The sequence below is a fragment of the Pelmatolapia mariae genome, linkage group LG23 (genome assembly GCF_036321145.2).
Source record: "Pelmatolapia mariae isolate MD_Pm_ZW linkage group LG23, Pm_UMD_F_2, whole genome shotgun sequence".
Taxonomy (NCBI): Eukaryota; Metazoa; Chordata; class Actinopteri; order Cichliformes; family Cichlidae; genus Pelmatolapia; species Pelmatolapia mariae.
The window spans coordinates 28,941,364-28,961,957 of record NC_086246.1 but is presented as its reverse complement, the minus strand read 5'-3'; the positions used below and the strand labels follow the sequence as shown (position 1 = coordinate 28,961,957).

The following is a 20,594-nucleotide window of genomic DNA, read 5'->3' as shown; positions in this document are numbered from 1 at the left end:
TTGCTTGCCAGACTGTTTGTCCATGGAGAAAGGCAAGGTAAACCCTGGACAGGTCTCCAGTCTATCACGGGGTAATACAGAGACAGGCGACCATTCACACACAACATTCTCCAATAGCCTAGCCTCACTAACTGCATGTCATTGAACTCTGGGAGGAAGCTGAAGAGAGCCTGGAGAGAACCCATGCAAACACTACAGAGAAGGTTCCAGCTGGTAGAATCAAACTCAAGACCTTCCTGTGAGGCAACAGTGCTAATGACGCACCGCTGTGCTGCCCCCATGTCAAAGTTAGTGTATCAATTTAAAATAAATAAGGAAACAGCGACTTACCCTGGCGATTCATTTCTCTTTAGTGTAATCCCGATTATATAAAAGAGCAAGCCATTTTTGTTTTCCCAAATTTACCAGACTATCTTCAGATTTAGGAATCAGCATAGCAACAGCCAGCAGCTGTACCAAAACAAATGGGTTTTGTTGTTGTTTTTGTTAATGAAGCTTTACTTAACACAATCTCACCTATATATTGGTTTAATGCTGATTTGTTAATTATCCCACCATGGAGACATCATGGCAGAAATGAGAGATTAGAAAGGAGCATGCTCACCACTCCCTTTCTTTAACGATCAGGAAATGTAGTAGACCAAATTCTGGATTTTGAAAGTCAGATGTTTTCCCATTTAGACAGAATTTTAATCCAAGCAGCTCATGTCCTCTTTTTTTTTTTCTTTTCATTTTTCCGCTTATATAATGAGCCAGATGCTTTCTGTGGGTGATGCTGGACTGTTGGCAGTTCATTTTGGCACTTGTGGGGATTGGTACCACCCTTAGCTCTTTCATGAAATAGCAGGCGCATAAGTTATAATATAGATCCTTTAGATTCTACATTGATTGTATATATTTTCTAATACAATGATGGCCTTGAACATTAATTCAGGTACTTATAATAATTATAATAATAATAATAATTTTGTTCTAAACACCTCAGCAAACCCATTGCTGTCAGTTGAGGCTCATGTTAAGTATGATAGAGAAACCTTAATACGATTACCTAGAAAGGGTCACAAAGAATATTTTAATCTTATAGTGCTCGACTCTTTCCTGGAACTACACCAGGAGACTTTGGTGGCTATTACTTATTTAGCTAGATAAGTCTAATGGATTGTATTGAGGGTAATGTACAACCTCCATGTCCTCAGACAACTCCATGACATGATACGTAGATATGAGAACAAGTACTCAGAGGCTGCTGTTGTTTTAGGGGATTTTAATCTCTACAATCTTTGGAAAACTTTATCAAAACTCCAGTTTGTCAACTTCCCAACCACAGAAATAGCCCTTTGGATCACTGTTACAGTAACACAAGGACTGTATATAAATCTTTCCTCAAACTTCACTTAATGAAGCTACAAACTACATAGACTAAAGACACTAACAGTAGTTACAATAATTGGCGCTCCTCAATCTGGACCCAAACATGTGTGTCCTAACCAAAAACCCTGGTTAGTTTTCAAGTCATTGGACATCAAGAAGTATAAACAGGCCACATAGCTAACAATAGGCTCTATTCAGGCATATGCCCACAACGTTGTGCTGCTACCAAGTGTGTGGTAGAGAATCTAAGTTATAACTAACTGCAAATGAATCTATCCATCACATAGGCTAGAAACACATCCAGCAACCAGACGGCCTTACCTGATAAACATTAATGATCAAACTGCAAACCGTCAACGCTAAATTACAAGCAAAGCTAACAGAAAAACAGCACTGCAGAATCAATGATGATCCGATAACAATCTTGTCACAACACTGTACACCAGCATGTTTCCACTGGCTGCCCTGAAAGAGATTCATTATAACCACAGGCAAATCAAAGCCATGAGATCATCACCTAACACTTAATAACAGGTTCACTGTCATTTATGCTGCCTGTTTGGATAGTTCACAAAGTCTGTTTTCAGGATTCCCCTTTAAAATTTTCATCATGAAATTAATTAATTAATATCCAACTGTGAACTCCATAAATGAAAAACAAAGAAACAACCACAGTCAAGTTATCATCATGAGTACTGTAGGAGCACCTTGTTGATGGATTAATTTAGAATTTCACATATTCTTGTGCCATTGTGCACCTGTTTACAGGTGTAGTGACTCTACATTATCTTGGGTTAACATAGGTCATCCTGCACACAGAGGTCAGAAGGAGCAGACAGGTGTGTCTCTCAACGATGCAGAGGCATTCAACTATCAACTGAACTATATAAAATATAAATAATATAAAACAGTCACATTCTATAACCTGCTCTGACTTGTGCAGATGAGTCATTCTCGTGGTATTTATATCGTCTGAGATTTCTATGTAGTTTCGATTCCCCTGTTGTAGCTGCTTAGATGTGTTGTTCTCTCTCAGGTTAACATTTTTGATGTATGGATATATGATTATTTTGTTTTCATTAGTAAAAACAATAGTTGCTTGACTCATAGGCTGTATGGACTCATAGTCCATACAGACTTTCCCCACTTAGTCACTGCAAGGCATTGATTTTTTAACTGCTTCTCTGCACACAATGTGAGACAGTAGGCCGGTGTAATGGACGCTCAAAAAGAGATTTGAAAAGAAATGCACCTAAATGCTGAAGTGCCAGTCAAAGGGCAGGTTAGTTAAAAGTACTAAACATGCAAACATACTGTATTTGTATTCTTATAGATAATGTTTTGTTTTTTTGTTGTTTTTTTTTTTTTTTGGGGGGGGGGGGGGGGGGGGGAGTGTTTTCAATAAGTTTACTTGTTGCTTGAGTCCAAAGACTCTATCCACCGCTCTTCTTCAATTCTTTTTCATTTCTGTCCTTTCTATAATAAGCTGGCTCAAGAACTTTTCAAGCATGCACAAACCTGATAAAATTAATGGCAGTAAGGAGCTGAAATTTGAAGTTCATCTTCCCCCAGAAATTCTTTAGGGAGATGGTGCGGTAAGATGAACTGATACTGCATGAATCATAATGTTATTGCCTCTGATGGTCACATCATCTTTTAGTAACTTTATCTTCTAAAAATAAAGTTGACGATCTTTACCCACATAGCAAAATTGGTATGGATCGAATCTGGGCCACACAATGTGCCTACACACGGTCCACATGCCGCAAAGAATGTTGGCCATTTGGTGGCCCAGATCTGGCCCACACATGGGCCAGCACAGGGCCAACAGTGTGTTTGCAACTGGCCAGCACAAGACCAGTTGCAAACACACTGTTGGCCCTGTGCTGGCCCAGAACAGTTTCAGCTCTGGCCCCAGATGTCAGCCTAATGTGTACCTCAATTGAGCCATGTAATAACAACATGTGCATAATAGTGCAAAAGTGACATGACAAAACTCTGTTCAGACAGTGATATATATAGGGTTTTTCACTATCCCAGATTACTGAAAGTGCTCTATACAACATGCCACAGTGACCCAATCCCGCACTTTCTCTAAACTGAGTACTTCCTAACTACATTCATACACATTCTCGACATGCAGACTAGAGGAGCCAGGAATCGAACCACTAACCTTCCGATCAGTAGGTGACCTGCTGTACCTCCTGAGCTACAGCCACCCAGTGGTAAACATGAGTAAACCCTCACTAGGCTTTGGATAAAGTGTACACTCACACGCTGTATAGTATTGCAACATGGCATTTGGGTCTTCTAACTAAAATAGGAACATAAATAGTGCCATCATTGCCAGACCTGGCCCACATCTGGTTGACATACACTCTGCCATGACACCGGTCAGTCAGAAGTGCCAGCTTGATGCCGGATCTAGGGAAGACCTGTTTTCTATGGGTCTGGGCCACATAAACCAAACCACAATCGATCCAGATATGGCATGCCATCGCATAAACAGTGGCATCTATGCCAGGTCTGGCCTATATATGGATGACATACGTCTTATCATGCTAGAAGTCAGCCAGCAGTGCCGGCTTGATTGATTAAAAAAATATTTTTAAAATTTCAAAGATCAAATAAGAGGGTGAAAACTATATGAACACAGATACACAGAGGGAAACACAGGAGCAAAGACACAGGGAAAACTAACAACCAAAAGCTAAACATAAAAACCTAGGGACTAGGACTAAATTTTGAACTAACAAGGTGGACTCAAACCATAATACAAAATGACAAAACATTAAAAACTGAAACCGCTGGGTCATAAGACCCAGGATCGTAAGACCCAGGATCGTGACAAGAAGTAAAGTTAGCCTAATGGAGAATTAGAAACAGTGTTGAGGCTGTCATTTTCAGGATCCATGTGGAGGCTAAAATCACCCACAATTGTTTTATCCGTACTGAACAAAGAAAATGCAAAAACTGAATAACACTACCCAACTGGGATGATTTAGAAACCCAATGACATTAAAAAAAAAAAAAAAAAAAACACACACACACACACTAAAATCCAGTGAACTCATGGATTTTAATGTCTTTTGTTGGTACAAAACACACATAGTACAAAAGTTTCATTAAATACATTGATCTAAACCATCAATCATACCCACTTTACTGAACATAATGCAGTGCACATATGAGGAAAGAGCAGACCCAGTAAAACTTGGGAGAGGTGAGTTATTAAATGAAAAATCACACCAACCCCTACCAGGCTTCTACTCCTTTACCAGGAGCATGTGGCCTAATTTGCCTATCTTGAATTCATAGTGGTCATCCCTTCCCTCATGGTTATCATACTTTGCTTTACTGCAGCTAAGGTCTGATCATTGATAGAGGCATTACTATACTGTTTTGTGCACAGGAAAATGGAAGACAGAGGATTAAATGGAAAAGCAAGCTTTAACTGTCAATAATAAGTTCCAAAAAGTAAATAAGGTAACAGAAGTGCAAAATTATGAAAGGTTTACAGTACTGAAAAAGGAAACATGAGGAGCCAGACAGGTGCAAAGAATCAGGACAATCGGGGTGACACTAAATTAAAAGTTATCATTGGAAATCACCAAGTAAAATAATAAGCAACTCAATATTACCAAAACTAAGACTCATAATCTATAAGAATAATGAAACCATAAAATCAAGGATCCCAAAACACAATGGATAAAAACCAAAACTTTAACAGCATTAAACTTTAAAAATAACTTTTTAAACTGTAAAAACAGCAAAACAGAAAAGTTTGTGAACAGGAATCTAGGCTAAAAATATTAAGGAAGAATTCATAACAGGAATCAAACACCAAAACAAGGGGTCATGACAGAATGCACCATTAATTTGCTATTAGAAGGGTTATTTATTTATTTATTTAATGTATTTGTACTTTTATTTATTTATTTATTTTTTTGCTTCTGTACAACCCTGCAAGAACCTTGAACTTTGGTCTGAGGTCTTTGAGAAACTAAAGGTAACGGTCTGACTCCAAAAGGCAAAGAGTCAGCAGAGTAACCTGAGTCCTCAATACAATAACTAACAAATTGTCCTTCACGTAGTTCCTGCCATTGGACATCAGTTGAGCTTTTGCCACTCACCTGAGTATAATACTGTCCCAGAATTCAGACTTTCTGTAGCCACAGCAAGGGTGGTGTATTCTGGGGCTGTTGCTGAAGGATTTTTAAACCTGACCATATTTGCAGGGGGCAAATCTCTCAGTGCCTTTTTATAGCGGCAGAAGATCAGAAACAGAAAAAAACCTGGAAAACAAACAAGTTTTAGACAGAGTTTAAGCTTCAAAATGTGGTTTAATGGAGAGGCATTATTTCACAGTTTTTAAGACGCACAAATTGAATCTATTACTAGAGACTTCTTTATGTTTTGGAGGCATTTCAATTCTTACAAGAAGTTAATGTGATTATGTTTAATTAATTTAATTAATTACTAAACGGTAGTGGGTGTAGTGAACAATGGCTCCAGACTGCATAAGATTAATACCTGGTTTGGTCTTGTGGTAAAACAGTAATGTCATTAGTTTATGCAAACTATTTCACATTTGTGTGTCAAAAGCAAATTTACAACACAATATAGTTGATTATATTTTATTTGACTGGCTGATTGATTGGCCTGTGCTTGGCTGTGCCTCTGCCTTTGTCCATGCCTCGGTTTATATTGCATGTTGTTCATCTCCCTACAGACATGTGATCGCCATTTTTTGCTGGGTGTTGGATGACCAACTTGTTATGTTTCTTCTAATTAAAAAATTAAAGACATAAATTTACAAAAAAATTTTTTAGCAGAATGTTGGAATGGCAAACTTTATTGCTAAGGTTTCTCAGGACTTGCGGAGGTTTCTCAGGACCCCCTCCGCGAATTGCTACCTTATTGTGGTGGAAGGGTTTGTGTGTCCCATGGATCCCAGGGGCTATGTTGGGCTTCTGCCCCCTGGTAGGATCTCCCATGGGAAAATGGTCCTGGGTGAGGGACCAGACAAAAAGCGATTCAGAAGAGCCCTATGAGAAAAACACCTAGGAAACAGTTCACCCTGCCCGGGATAGGGTTACCGGGACCCCCCCTGGAGCCAGGCCCCAGGAGGGTGCCCGAGGACGAGCGTCTGATGACCGGGCCTTAGTCCATGGGGCCCGGTCAGGCACAGCCCGAAAAAGGGACATGGGCCCATCTTCCTGCAGGTCCACCACCCGCACGAGGCATCATAGGGGTCAGGTGCATTGTGTGTCGGGCCAGGAGCGCAAGCCCTGGCGGACCATTCTCCAGCTACCAAGACTGGCATTTGGGGCATGTAATGGCGGGGAAGGAGCCTGAGTTAGTGAGTGAGTTTGAGAGGTACCAGCTAGATATAGTCGGGCTCACCTCAATGCACGGCTTGGGCTCTGGAACCAGTCTCCTGGAGACGGGCTGGACTCTGTCTCAGTGTGGAGTTGTCCCTGGTGAGAGGTGGCAGGCTGGGGTGGGTATTCTAGCATCTACTCAGCTTGCTGCCTGCCTGTTAGGGTTTCTCCCAGTGGACAAAAGGGTTTGTTCCCTGAGCCTTTGGGTCGAGGAACGGGTCCTGTGCTTATGCGCCGAGTGGCAGTTCAGAGTACTCAGCCTTCTTGGATTCCCTGGGTGGGGTGCTGGAGGGTGCTCCGCCTGGGGACTATGTTGTCATACTGGGAGACTTCAATGCTCATGTGGGCAACGGCAGTGAGACCTGGAGGGGCGTGACTGGGAGGAACGGCCTCCCGGATCTGAACCCAAGCAGTGTTTTGTTGTTGGATTTCTGTGCAAACCACAGTTTGGCCATAACGAACACCATGTTTGAAAATAAGAGTGTCCAAAAGTGCAAATGGCACCAGGATGCTCTAGGCCGCAGGTCGATTTTGTAATCACATCACCAGACCTGCAGGGCTAAGCTGTCAAATGATCACCACCCGGCGGTGAGTTGGATCAGGTGGCGGGGGAGAACACTGGACAGATCTGGCGCACCTAAAAGTATAGTGAGGGTGTGCTGGGAACACCTAGCAGAGGCCCCAGTCCGCAAGATCTTCAACGCACACCTCTGGAAGAGCTTCAACAGCATTCTGAGGGAGACTGGGGACATTGAGTGCGAATGGACCATGTTCAGCACCTCCGTTGCCGAAGCCGCCACGCTGAGCTACGGCCACAGTGTGGTTGGTGCCTGTCGTGGTAGTAACCCCCCGAAACTGATGGTGGACACCAGAGGTGAAGGGATCTACCAAACTGAAGAAGGAGCCCTGTCGGGCTTGGTTAGCCTGTGGGACTTCTGAGGCAGCCGATAAGTACCAACAGGCCAAGCAGAACGCGGCTCAAGCAGTGGCTGAAGCAAAAACTTGGGTTTGGAAAGAGTTTGGAGAGGCCAAAGAATTTCGGAATGCCTCATGGAAATTCTGGCAAACTGTCAGGCGACTCAGGAAGTGAAAGCGGTGCTCTACCTGCACTGTGTATAGGGCGGGTGGAGCGCTGCTGACTTCGACTGAGAAAATTGTGGGGCGGTGGAAGGAATACTTCGAGGACCTCCTTAATCCTGGCACGTCTTCCGTGGAGGAAGCAGAGTCTGGGGACAAAGGGGATGACCCGCCTATCTCCGGGGGCGAGGTCACTGAGGCAGTTAAACAACTCCTTGGTGTCAGAGCCCCTGGGGTAGATGAGGTCTGCACTGAGTTGATGAAGGCTCTGGATGTTGTAGGGGTGTCCTCTTTGACACGCCTCTACAATGTTGCATGGAAATCAGGGGTGGTACCTCGGGATTGGCAGACCGGGGTGGCGGTTCCCATCTTTAAGAAAGGGAACCGGAGGGTGTGTTCCAATTATAGGGGGATCACACTCCTCGGCCTCCCTGGGAAAGTCTATGCCAGGGTGCTGGAAAGGAGAGTCCATCCGTTAGTCAAACCTCGGATACAGGAGGAACAATGCGGTTTTCGTCCTGGTCGTGGAACACTCGACCAGCTCTTTACCCTCTCAAGGATACTTGAGGGTGCATGGGAGTTTGCCTTGAAGGTGCATGGGAGTCTACATGTGTTTTGTGGACTTGGAGAAGTCATTCGACTGTGTCCCTCGGAGTGTCCTGTGGGGGGTGCTCCAGGAGTATGGGGTGTGTGGCCCATTGCTACGGGCCATTCAACCCTTATACAACCATTGCAAGAGCTTGGTCCGCATAGCGGGCAATAAGTCGGACTAGTTCCTGGTGGGTGGTGGGCTCTGCCAGGGCTGCCCTTTGTCACCGATTCTGTTCATAATTTTTGTGGACAGAATTTCTAGGCACAGCCAAGTGGCGGAAGGCTTTCACTTCGGTGGTCTCAGAATCCCATCTCTGCGTTTTCGCGGATGATGTGGTTCTGTTGGCTTCATCGGGTGATGGCCTCCAGCTCGCACTGGAACGGTTCGCAGCCGAGTGTGAAGCAGTGGGAATGAGAATTAGCACCTCCAAATCTGAGGCCATGGTCCTCAGCGGGAAAAGTGCCCACTCTGGGTTGGGGACGAGTTCCTGTCCCAAGTGGAGGAGTTTAAGTATCTTGGGCTACGTTCACACTGCAGGCAAAAGCGCATCAAATCCGACTTTTTTGACCCTATGCGACCCATATCCGATCATGGTATGACAGTGTGAACAGCACAAATCCGATATTTTCAAATCCGATCTGGGTCACTTTTGTATGTGGTACTGAATCCGATACATATCTGATGTTTTAGAAAGCGACTGCTGTTTGAATGGTCATGTCGCATTAAATCCGTCTTTTACATCACTGACACAAGACAGATGCCAATTATCAGCTCCGGAGAAGACATCGCGAAATAATCAATAAGGATAATTATTAGGCCATATGTAAATAACAAAATAACTTAAAGCAAAATTGGGAAACGTAAAGTCCGAAACAAGTCTTTATATTAAGGGCCATCAGTCAAACAATATTTTTTGGTCTGGATCTAAACAGAGCGCGTTGTGTGTGACGTCTTCTTTTGCGCATGCGGGCCGCTTTGAGGGTTCACACTAGAGCGCGTTTGCTGTCACATTTTATTTGAATGTGAACAAGCAGACAAAAAAATCGGATTTGATCAAAAAATCGGAATTGAGCATTAAGACCTGCAGTGTGAACGTAGCCTTGGAGTCTTATTCATGAGTAACGGGAGAAGGGACAAATTGGTGCTCCAACTCCAGTGATGCGGACCTGTTTGTTGTGGTGAAGAGAGAGCTGCGTGTAAAAGCGAAGCTCTCAATTTACCGGTCAATCTATGTCTCTACCCTCACCTATGGTCACAAGCTGTGGGTAGTGACCAATAGAACGAGATTGTGGATACAAGCAGAAATGGGCTTCCTCCGAAGGGTTGCTGGCCTCTCCCTTAGAGTTAGGGTGAGAAGTTCAGTCATCCGGGAGGGGCTCAGAATACAGCCGCTTCTCCTCCACATCGAAAGGAGCCAGTTGAGGTGGTTCGGGCATCTGACAGAAGATGGATGGATCGATGGATGGATCGATGGGTTTCTTACAACAAGGAAAGGGTGGAACCTAAAAATTTCTTTACCAGTAATTAAGATGTGCTAACACATTTGGTATTTACTATCAAAAGTGTAGCATCACATTGGTCAGTGGATCTGATATTTAACAAAAACTCAATTGTTTCTTTTGTGAAATAGAATAATCATGTAACACTCACACAGCAGTGGCAGCACCACCATTATCCCAATACTTGCAGGTCCTAACTGCACTCTTTTGACTGGCTGATTATTGCCATCCCATTTTCCACACACGACTCCATCCTCACACGTGCATACTCGAACCCAGACTCTCTGTGGTTCTGGGCAGGCCTTTCCCTGCTGATCTTTAATCACCAGTTCCACCTCATAGATACCCGGCCACATGGAGTCCTCAGCCCGCAAGATAGCCGCAGTATCTGTCAGAAACCACACAGAGATGTTACACATGTACAGAATGAATACATATTATTCCTGAAATGACAATCTTACAGATTAAATTAAATAGAATTAAATTCATTTGAAATCAGTTTTATTTACATAACACAAATTCACAGGGTCTCAGGGTGTTTGAAATTCTACTGCAAAGAGCCTACAGTATTAGAGAGAACGCCAGCAATCGGATGATCGCCTATGAGCAGCACATGGTGATGGTGGGGAGGAAGAAAACACAAAAGTTATCATCCCGCTCGTTGGGGACACATGGGAAGTGAAAAGAGAGTGTAAGGAAGAAATGCTCATCATGGGAAGACCTCCACCTTTTAACAGCACAACATTAGCAATGGTTCAGGGGGACATGATGTAGTCCTAACTATAAACTTTATCAAAAAGAAAAGTTTGAAGGCTAAAAAATCGAGAAGATCTATGCTTCCCCAAGCCAAACAGTTAGGTGGTTAGACAACAGAAAGCTGAAAGTTGTCTCACCATTCTACTTTAAGAAATTCTAGTAACAACAAGTAAACTTGCAGTCTGAGAGCAAAGTCATCTGTTAGGTTAATATGATGCCATTAGGTGATAGGGTCTAAATAGACCCTATCACCTAATAGCGAAATATTCAAGACCTTGTATGTGAGAAAGATTTTAAATTAAAATCTGGATTTAACAGGGAGCTGATGAAAAGAAGCTAATATAGGGGAAACATTATCTCTCTTTCCAGTATTGCTAGTGTTCTTACTGCAGTTTTTCACTGACTGAAGGCTTTTCAGCTAGCTTTTAGACCAACCTGATAATAAGGAATTATTATCTGAGCAAGCAAGGTAAGCAGTGCTTACCAAGTGAAATCTAAAAACAGACACCAACTAACACTAGCCAAAGTAAAGGCAATCTCTCCTTATATATCAATAGGCATTCTTTGTGATAAAGTTTCTATCATCGTTTGTTTGCATCCACTAACCAGTGCAGCTGGCAGCATTTTCATATTGTTTGCATTAATATTGTGGATGAACTTCTGGTTTTTGACAACAGACTGGTGTAGTTTGCATGCTAGACAAGATGTTGCTGGTTCTGTTTTTAATATTCAGGGAGACCTGCGGGAAGATAGCTAATCAGGGCTAAATTACTCTGGCCCACATCAACTACGTGGATATCTTTTTTTTTTTTTGCAACTTTTTTCAACAGGACTCTAAGGTAGAGGACCGATCTTAATTAATTAATGCTACGCATACAATTTGCAGGTCACTGAGCAAAATGGGGATTTGAGAAGGCACATTTAGTTCATGATAGGAAATATGTCACTCTGTAAAATAGTGTAAGCTTAACAAGACCAACTAGTGGGACACCATTGTGCATTAAATCAGAACAGGACAAAACACAAAGCGGAAGTGCAGAATACCACAACTTTTTGGTAGTCCACTGGAGATTGATAAGTTTACTGGTAGTTTAAGAATATAACCTCTTATTTGTAAAAATAACTGAAGTAAATTTGCTTTACAAAATGTGGAAAACAGAAATATAAGTTGATAAACTAAATTCCAACATATCATGCATTTATGTATACATGTATTAGATTTTTTTATTGTATTTATTCTATTGTATATTTAACTAGATACATTTGAAATGATTGGAAGTCATTTCCTCACCATTTAGAGTCTCCATGTGCCATTTTCCTTTAGTATTTTCTGGGATAATCTCAAACTTAAAAGGAGGTCCATTAGGATATGCATCCTCATTGTTAGCATTCACAATAACAGAATTCTCAGTGGTGCACATAGTCTTGATGTCACTGGTCAGGATGGGGCAGTGGTTATTAAAATTGTCCAACCGGATGGCTATAGTACCAGTAGCTGTTTTAGCAGGTGTGTCTGTGATGTAAAAACAGAAATAATAATATATAATTCACCACCTTCCTTTGAGTTCCTTTGGTTTTTCCTTTCTTCAGAGACAGGCTAATGGCATTCATTCTGTACCTTTTGTAATGCAGAGAACTTTGGCAAAATATGTCCCATTGACCAGGTATGGAGACTCCCTGTCAGGTATCCTGTTGAGTTTGATCTCAGCTGTCTCTGGGTCAATAGTCAACCAGTTATCTGGGTCTGAGCCTTTGGCATACCTACATCAGAGATAGGCCACAAACCAGCTATTATTGTACCTAGGAAGAGAATATAACATGTAATTCTTGTTTCATGTGTATGCACTGACCTGACATTCTCAGCCAGTTTTCCAGTATCTTGATCTATTGCAGGATTGCTAGCAACAACATCTGTAATGTTGAAGGAGGTGTCTTTCTTGGAGATGGCTATAGTTTTGACTTTGGGATCAAAATGTGGCCCCTCGGGCTGGTTCCTTACATTGATTTTGATGGGATAGATTTTATATTCTCCCCCCCATTGCCAAGATGATCCTCCAGAAAAAGGTGGGGCCCTGTTCCTTACAGTTAACCCCAATACAAAGTTCTTCACATTCTCATAATCCACAGGCTGTGAAATGGCAGACATAAAGAATAAAACTGAAATGGTGGATCGTGTAAATATAAGTATGTCATGTATTATGAGTGTATATGTTCTCATGTAAGGGGCATCCTGCCAGCATTTACTAAATGAATCCCACAAGACTGCATAACAACACATAATTTCTTTGAAATTTAGTCTACTGTACCTTATCAAGCATTAAGATGCCCTCGTTGGTGTTGGGGTCTGTTTTAATGCTGAAATACCCGACTTCATTGCCTCTGACAATATTAAAGACAGCTTCCCAGTTGTCTGTGGCCTTCAGATCTAGGTCCTCTGCTTGGATCCTCATCACCTCCACACCTTGTATGTTCTCCTCAATGCTTCCTTCATACTGCAGTGGAACACTTTTTTATGACACTTAATGTGTTATTTCTTCAAATCACTGAAATCATCTAAAAAGGCCTTTGGAAACATATTCTAACATATTGAACACAAAGTATATTATGTTAAGTACCTGCTCTTTTTCCAGAGTGGGAAGGTTGTTGTTCACATCACGGATGTTTATAGTAACATTGCCCGTTCCAGTGTTTCCTTCTGGAAAACCTTTTAGGTCTTGGCCTCTTACAGTCAGAATGTACTGACCACATTTCTGAAATCAGAAGATTGTATGCTGTATATCACAAGACCATAAGAGCAACTGAAGAAATGTATGGGCTGTCCAAAGTTAGACTCTCAGACAAATTTGTAAAAGGGACACATTGGGGTGAATTCACTGTTATGGTTGTGGTTTGCTGATCAAAAGGTTAAGCATTAACGTTACAGTCCCATATACTGCTGCAGTTAAGCTCATTCTCTATCATCAACAGAGTTGCATATTATTGCTGACCCTGCACATTAACTTGAGTGCTTGTGATACTTAATTTAGTGCTACATAAATAGATTGAACAAAATGTGCTGCAACCACTTTGCTCTAACACCTTGTTGAATGAAAGAGATGCATTACATTTTTTTTTTATCTAATCATACCTCTCTCTCCAGAAGAGGCTTTTTAACAAAGATGGAACCATCATCTCTGTTAATGTAAAACATATTGTCAGGTGGATTCTGATTTATGATGGTGTAGGAAATCATAGAATTTAAATTCCCTGGTTCATCAGCATCAGTTGCTGTTACTTTCATCACAAAACTACCTGAAAAACAGCATGAAATGAAACAGTCATAAAACGTAAAACAAACAAAAAGAATGGCATTAAATGGCATTGTTTGTTTTCTTGTGATGTAAAACAATGACTTACTTTCCACTAGAGCTTTAACTTGTAAAAGTTTAAGTCATCTGTAACACTATTTATTCAATATACTGGCCAAACTTTTAGAGGCTTTTATAGATTCTTACAAATATAAACTTAACTATATAAGATATAAGAATTCAGACACATTTGTTAACTCTAGACTGCATTTACCCTTGCATGATAACTCAGTGTTTTTTATGCTATCACCTTTAGCAGGTCATTGTAAAAATTTGATCACCCTGCAAATACAAAGCCACAATGCTTTCTTTAATTCATTAAGAAATCATGTAGTATTACATCTCCATACATTTTATGATGGGATTTATACCACTGACCTTCAGGACTGAGCTCATCAACTTCACCAGACTTTATTTGCCCAAACACTGGAGCATTGTCATTCTCATCTATAATCCGGTAACGGTACCAATCCCATTCTTCTGCAATCGTGCCATTAGCGAACTTAATTACAAGCGTTAGCTGAAATGCGGAAGAAAACAACTTAAACTATCTTGTCTTTCTCATCTATTCAATCATAAACTAAAACAAAAAAGTGTCTGTAGTAGGGGTTTCTACCACCAGCGAAACTGCAGTTTATATCCATGTCTTTTCAGACTCATAGAACAAATGTAGTGTAGACTTTGAAGGAGCTGCTTTGGTGAGCATCAAATATTAGTGAAACCAACTATGAGACTAAATGTGAGATATGGTCACATATGAGACACATGAGTTATGGAGTGGATCAATGGTCAGTTAAAAAAACCTTGCAGAATATTGTGATGGCATAGTGAACTTTACCTTTGACCATTTCAATATAAATTGACACTATCCTGTTTTTTGTTTTTATCACGTCATCAGAGTAAAAAAATGTATTGACATATTTAGGAATTCATACATTATAATCATGCTCTGTGAAGGTAGTTGATCCTTGAGTTCAAGTAAAAGTTTGTGTCAGAGTTTGTTTTTGTGTCTTCCAAACAAATTAAAATCAAGAGTTACAGCTGAAATTAAAGTGGCAATAAATTAAAGAGTTTAGCAAATTGTTGCTAAATATTTCAACATTTAACACATAAAAGAAAAAGTGTTAAATCTTATGAATGCAATAACAAGGTACAATAGAACAGAATCACTAACAGAATAATAGTGGATGAATTCCCTGTCGAGAACTTAGGTCAAACGTATGTCTCCAGTATGAGGGTCGCTCACAAACACATTGAAGGGGTACTTGTCTGCCCCAACACCTGTCAGGGAGTAGGTAACATTTTCATATTCTGGGTAAACCTGAAACACACAGAATAGCACATAGATAAATGCTTCAGGGTTGGCAGACCACCATCTATTTGTCCATCTAATGGCTATTAAACATTATTTGTTTTTGAAAATCAAAAAGTTAGTACAGTCAATCGGTTCATGGCAGCTAACTAGAAAAAAAAAGAAAAAATGGCACACCACATTTTCCAATTATTATTGCAATTTCACAAACCTCACCTATGGCCAGCTGAGCTCTGAGAACTGACACAAAGAAGGCACTTGTTGATACAAGGGACTGAAATGATCTTGAAGTGTGGGGCCCGCCCCGGGCACAGAGCCATTGCAGGGGGGGCGCGGTATGAGAAGGGGCAAAAAAAAAACAATGCTTGGACACTGCTAGCACGGGGCGCCTCCACAAACGCAAAGCAGGAGATGAAGCATCGCTGAATATGTTTCCAAACCAACTTCATTCTAAGCCAAAGACTAGAAAATATAGTGAAGCATATCTTCCCTTTGGTTTCACCTGCACAAGTGCCAAGGTAGGTCTCCCCTGCAGAATTGGGTTTCCCTGCGTGGGGAGCACGCGCTGGGCTCTTCAAATCACAGACAAACAGTATCCCACATTCTTGATTTTTAGTTCACAAACACTTGTTGTAATGACTAACTACTCCTGACATTTTAGAGATGTTAGCTCTTTGTACAGTAAAGTTACAGCGGGATACAAATAATATCAGGCTGATCCTGCCACAATTTGTTCCCCCTGTCCAAATCACGGACAAACAGCTCCCACAGTTGTTTATGTTTTTAAACCCATTTTGCACAGAGAGGCATTTTTTGAAAAATGTATTGATAGCAATGTTGAATATTATTACACAGGAAAAAAACAACTGCATGTAAAATAATTACACCGTGACGCCTCTGCCTTTCTAAATAGAGGGACAGTAACTGCGTGTGTGTATTTAAGCGTGTAAAACATGAAGATAGAGACAAAATACTGTTAATCTGCCTATCTGCCATTCTGCATGTTCATCTCATGTAAACAATAACGTGGCGCACAGCGTGACGTGAAAAAAGGCACATACCTTTGACGTTGCGTGACGAACTCTGTATTCCTCGTCCACACGTAAACGCAAAAAAAGAGTTTTAAAAAATCTCAGTTTTCGGTGTTTCGAAACGCCGTTTACGTGTGGACGAAACAGCTGCGTTTTCTAAAATACCAGTGTAGGTGTGGACGTAGCGTAAAAGAGTTAGTAGTGTATTTTATTACTACCTGTAATTTATTGCAGATTACTTGTATTTGTTTAATTGTTTACTAAATGTTTGAGGTTTGAAATAAACTGCAATGGAGCAAAATATGGGTGTGTGTGGTTGGAGGATGTGTTTGTGCGCGTGCGCGGGGAGGGGGGGCAACATTTTTCTTGTAAAACAAAGGGGGGCCTAGCAAAAAAAGTTTGGGAACCACTGCCCTATAGGGTATCTAGACTCTCTCTTAGATATAGAGCGAGGAGCTCGGTCATTTAGGAAGGGCGCAGAGAAGAAGAAGAACTTCAAAATGACTTTTTTCATATATAGTACAACATGGTAATTACTTACTACAATGAGCTGCTTCTTCCTGCTTTATTGTGCTTTAGAGTTAGCACAAAAAAGTTGGGAAACAGTAACTTACTTTGGTAATGTAGTCTAAATTAGTGTAATCTCTATTTTCCATCACCATCGTAGGGAAAATGCACATTCTTCGCTTTTTACGTGAGCTGTCTTCAGAGTTGGCCATCAGCACAGCGACAGCCTGCAGCTGTAACAAAACAGATGTTTGTATGAAGAATTTCTTAACAGAATCTCAGCTACATACAGTTAACTGGTTTATTAATTATCTCTCATCATGGGAGAAATCTTTTTTTTCCTTTTCAGTTTTCTTATTCATTATTAGATGAATTCCTTTTAAATTTGATGCCAGCAGCATTTTTCAAAAAAGTTGTGACAGGAAAATAATCACAATTCACTACCTTGTCTGTGAAGGTTCTCAGTCATCCAGGTCATCGTAGTCGAAGGAGTTTGCGAAGAAAAGCGTCTGGACTTCTTTAAGTTGCTTCAAGCAGCTTAAAGAAGTCCAGACGCTTTTCTTCGCAAACTCCTTCGACAATTCACTACCTTTAACAATCAGCAAGTGTTTTAATCAAAGATGTTTGGTCAAGACAAGCAAGGCAAGCAGTGACTGCTTTATTTAAGTGTCACCTAAAATTTAATAACAGGTTAACAGTCATGTATGCTGACTGTAAGCAGAGCATGAAAAACTGGTTTTATTGATGATAGCTCAAAAGTCTGTTTTCAGGATTCCCTCTGAAAGTTTTCACCATGACATTAACTAAGATTCAACTGTGAGTTTCTTAAATGGCAAACAGAGAAACAGGTAATTGGAGTACTCATGACAATAGATTGACTCACATTATAAGAACTGTAGGGAGAGTTTATGGACTGATTTATGATCTGCAGATTTTTCAATTTTTCAATGTGTCCTTTAGAAATCCAAAATTCACATATTCTTGTGCAGTTTGCACCTGTTTATAGGTGCAGCGATGCTACATTAACTTGTCTGTGAAGGTTCTCAGTCATCCAGGTCATCGTAGTCAAAGGAGCTCGTAGTCAAAGGTCCATCTGCATCTTAAGGACAAAGGTCAGTCTTTCGAGGATGCCAATGTTCACATTTTGGACAGAGAGGACAGATGGTTTGAAAGAGGAGTGAAAGAAGCCATCTATGTCCACTGTGAGCGACCATCTTTGAACAGAGGCGGTGGTTTACGACACCAACTGTCTGCCATCTATAATCCAGTTTTGAGTTCCCTCCCCAGACGCCTTAACGCCCACTCACATCCTGGGCCATCTGACCTCAGGAATTCGCATGATAAGGTGGGGCCAGGTTTCACAATGAGCTCACCCAAAACCCTGGCTGATTGGGACCCACACCCATTTTCACACCTTGGCTCAGGCGATTAGAGGATCATCAGGGGGTCCTTTTGTCCCTCTTTGGCGGGATACTCCCACTGGGTTTAAATCTGGGACTCCCCACCATTTGACCTTAGAACTGATGAAGCTTCTCGGATGAGAGGTGAAACGTCTTCAAGCAACTTAAAGAAGTCCAGACGCCTTTCTTTGCAAGCTCCTTTGACTACATTAACTTGTTTTAAAATAGCCCATCATCACACCCTCTTAAAGTGATCAGAGGTTCAAACACACATAAGTGAGAAGAAGCAGACACCTGTGTGAATATAAAGCAGTCACACCCTATAACCTGCTCTAACTTGTGTGGATGAGTCACTGTCATTATATCGTCTGAAATTCTGTGAGGTTTTAATTTGCCTGTTGTAGCTGCTTCTGTGCTCTCAGATGTGTTGTTCTCTCTCTCTCCCAGGTTAACATGCTTGACGCATGGCTAGATCATTATTGAGTTTTGGTTGGTAAAGAAATTGTTACTTCTGTTAAATCCATGTGAGGTTTTCGGTTGCAGGTCTGCACATCAGAGATCAACATGAATGTTTGCATACAGCCTGTCCCCACTTCCTCTCTTGTAAGGCATTCATTCCTCACCTGCTTTTCTCCACATAATGTGAGACAGTCGGCCAATGTAATGGACATTCAAAGAAATAGAGCTGAATGTTGACGTCATGGTGACTTCAAAGGGCAAGTTAGTGAAAAGCACTAAACACACAAAGTTAGTGTATTTTTAGTTAAATAATTTAGCTTCATTCTTGAATTTAAAACACTGCTTGGAAGTTTGACTACAGCAGACCTTGAACAAACAGGTTCAGACATGCTGACCGCATTGTTCATTTATTCATTTTCTGTAGTAGACATCCAGAAAAATCAATATCTTCCATTCCATTCTATCCTATTCTATTAATTCTTTTTTTTAATTAGTACTATTTAAATTAAAACCTGATATAACCCCACAGAATTAAAATACTGGCCATAATTATTGTTTCAACCGGCTTGTGAACAATTTTATTTTTCTTTAAAAGTTGCAGCGGGTGAGCTGTTGCAGCTTCAGTTACTGCAGTCCTTAAAGTACTAGTAAACATTTTCACAGACACAGAAAAACAGGTTTTGTTCTGAGGTGTTAGTTAGTCTTAACTACACTGTTAACTACACCACTCAGTGCAGTGACCACCGTTTTTCAGCCTGTGAAAACCAACATACAGCTGTTACATGTGGATTAGAAAAAAGTAGTTTAAATAATATTAGTGTTATGGAGTGCAGATCAAGCAGGGTTTGATCCCTGAGAGTTAGGAGCAGAGCAGGCCATAATCCATCGAAACATAGCACGTGAAAACTTGGCCTAGCTCAGTTTACTCGATGACGGAATTTTACAATGTCTCCACAAAATCAAAGTGTTAACAAAGTGTCATTTGTTAACTAAATATTAATAAGTTAAAAGGAGGTTACAGTAGCTATGTTAAAGAAGCTATGTATGCAGCTATGAGTGCAAAGGGAAAAAAAAAAACATCCACAAACTAAACAAAAGTGTTAAAACTCCACGCCAGTGTGCAGCAGCTCAGAAGAACATAAAAGGACTTACCACAAACAGCAGCAGCACAAACATCGGTGCAGAAACCCGAATCATGGCTGGAGGAAACAATCCGGATCAAAGAAACTGTAGCGTGACTTCTTGCACGGATGGCTGAGCTGCCATTAATTTGCACCGATGTTTTTTTCGAAATTCTATACGCGAAAAGTGAGCGCGAGAGCCCTCGGTGCGCCTGCTTGCTGCTGAAGTCAAAGTAAACTTTATTGTCATCTCCGCTACATACTGTCCAGTATATAGAGAAACGAGACGACGAGGCTCCAGTTACAACAGTGCAAGTAAACAAACAATAAATATAAGAAGAGTAAGAAAATAAATATACACTTTATGACTAGGGGTAAAGGGATCAATAACAATTTAAAATTTATCATTTTAAATTGGCTGCTTCCAAATAGAGCACATTTCATTCATAATGTTGTAAATCCAAGCCTATTATTAATTCATGATTTGAATCCTGTTTTGTGCGAAATCCCAGAAATAAACCCTAGACAAAGTGAATCTGTGAACTAAGGTCTATTAGGTTATGTTGTGGTGATCCTCGAGTTGGGGGATGGGTGTTCATACTGTAGTGCAAAATTAAAACCAATGGAAGATGGACAAGAAAAGCTGAAAGCCATCAGGTGCTCAGTTTAGAAAAAAGAGAAAAGAAGAGGAGAAACGAGCAAAAGATACAGGTAAACAGATGTGTCATTGGATAATGG

The 20,594-nt window shown here is 40.9% G+C and overlaps 1 protein-coding gene across 1 annotated transcript; it reads right to left on the bottom strand.

The window, feature by feature from the left end:
* Positions 1-8,709: 8,709 nt before the first annotated feature.
* On the bottom strand, positions 8,710-19,932 carry LOC134621202 (desmoglein-2.1-like). The gene is given in 12 exon segments (XM_065469759.1): positions 8,710-8,798; positions 10,075-10,311; positions 11,971-12,192; positions 12,298-12,440; positions 12,530-12,807; positions 12,986-13,171; positions 13,295-13,429; positions 13,807-13,970; positions 14,405-14,546; positions 15,201-15,347; positions 16,984-17,109; positions 19,888-19,932. Coding segments are annotated over 12 exon segments (1,914 nt in total).
* Between the last annotated feature and the right edge of the window lie 662 nt (positions 19,933-20,594).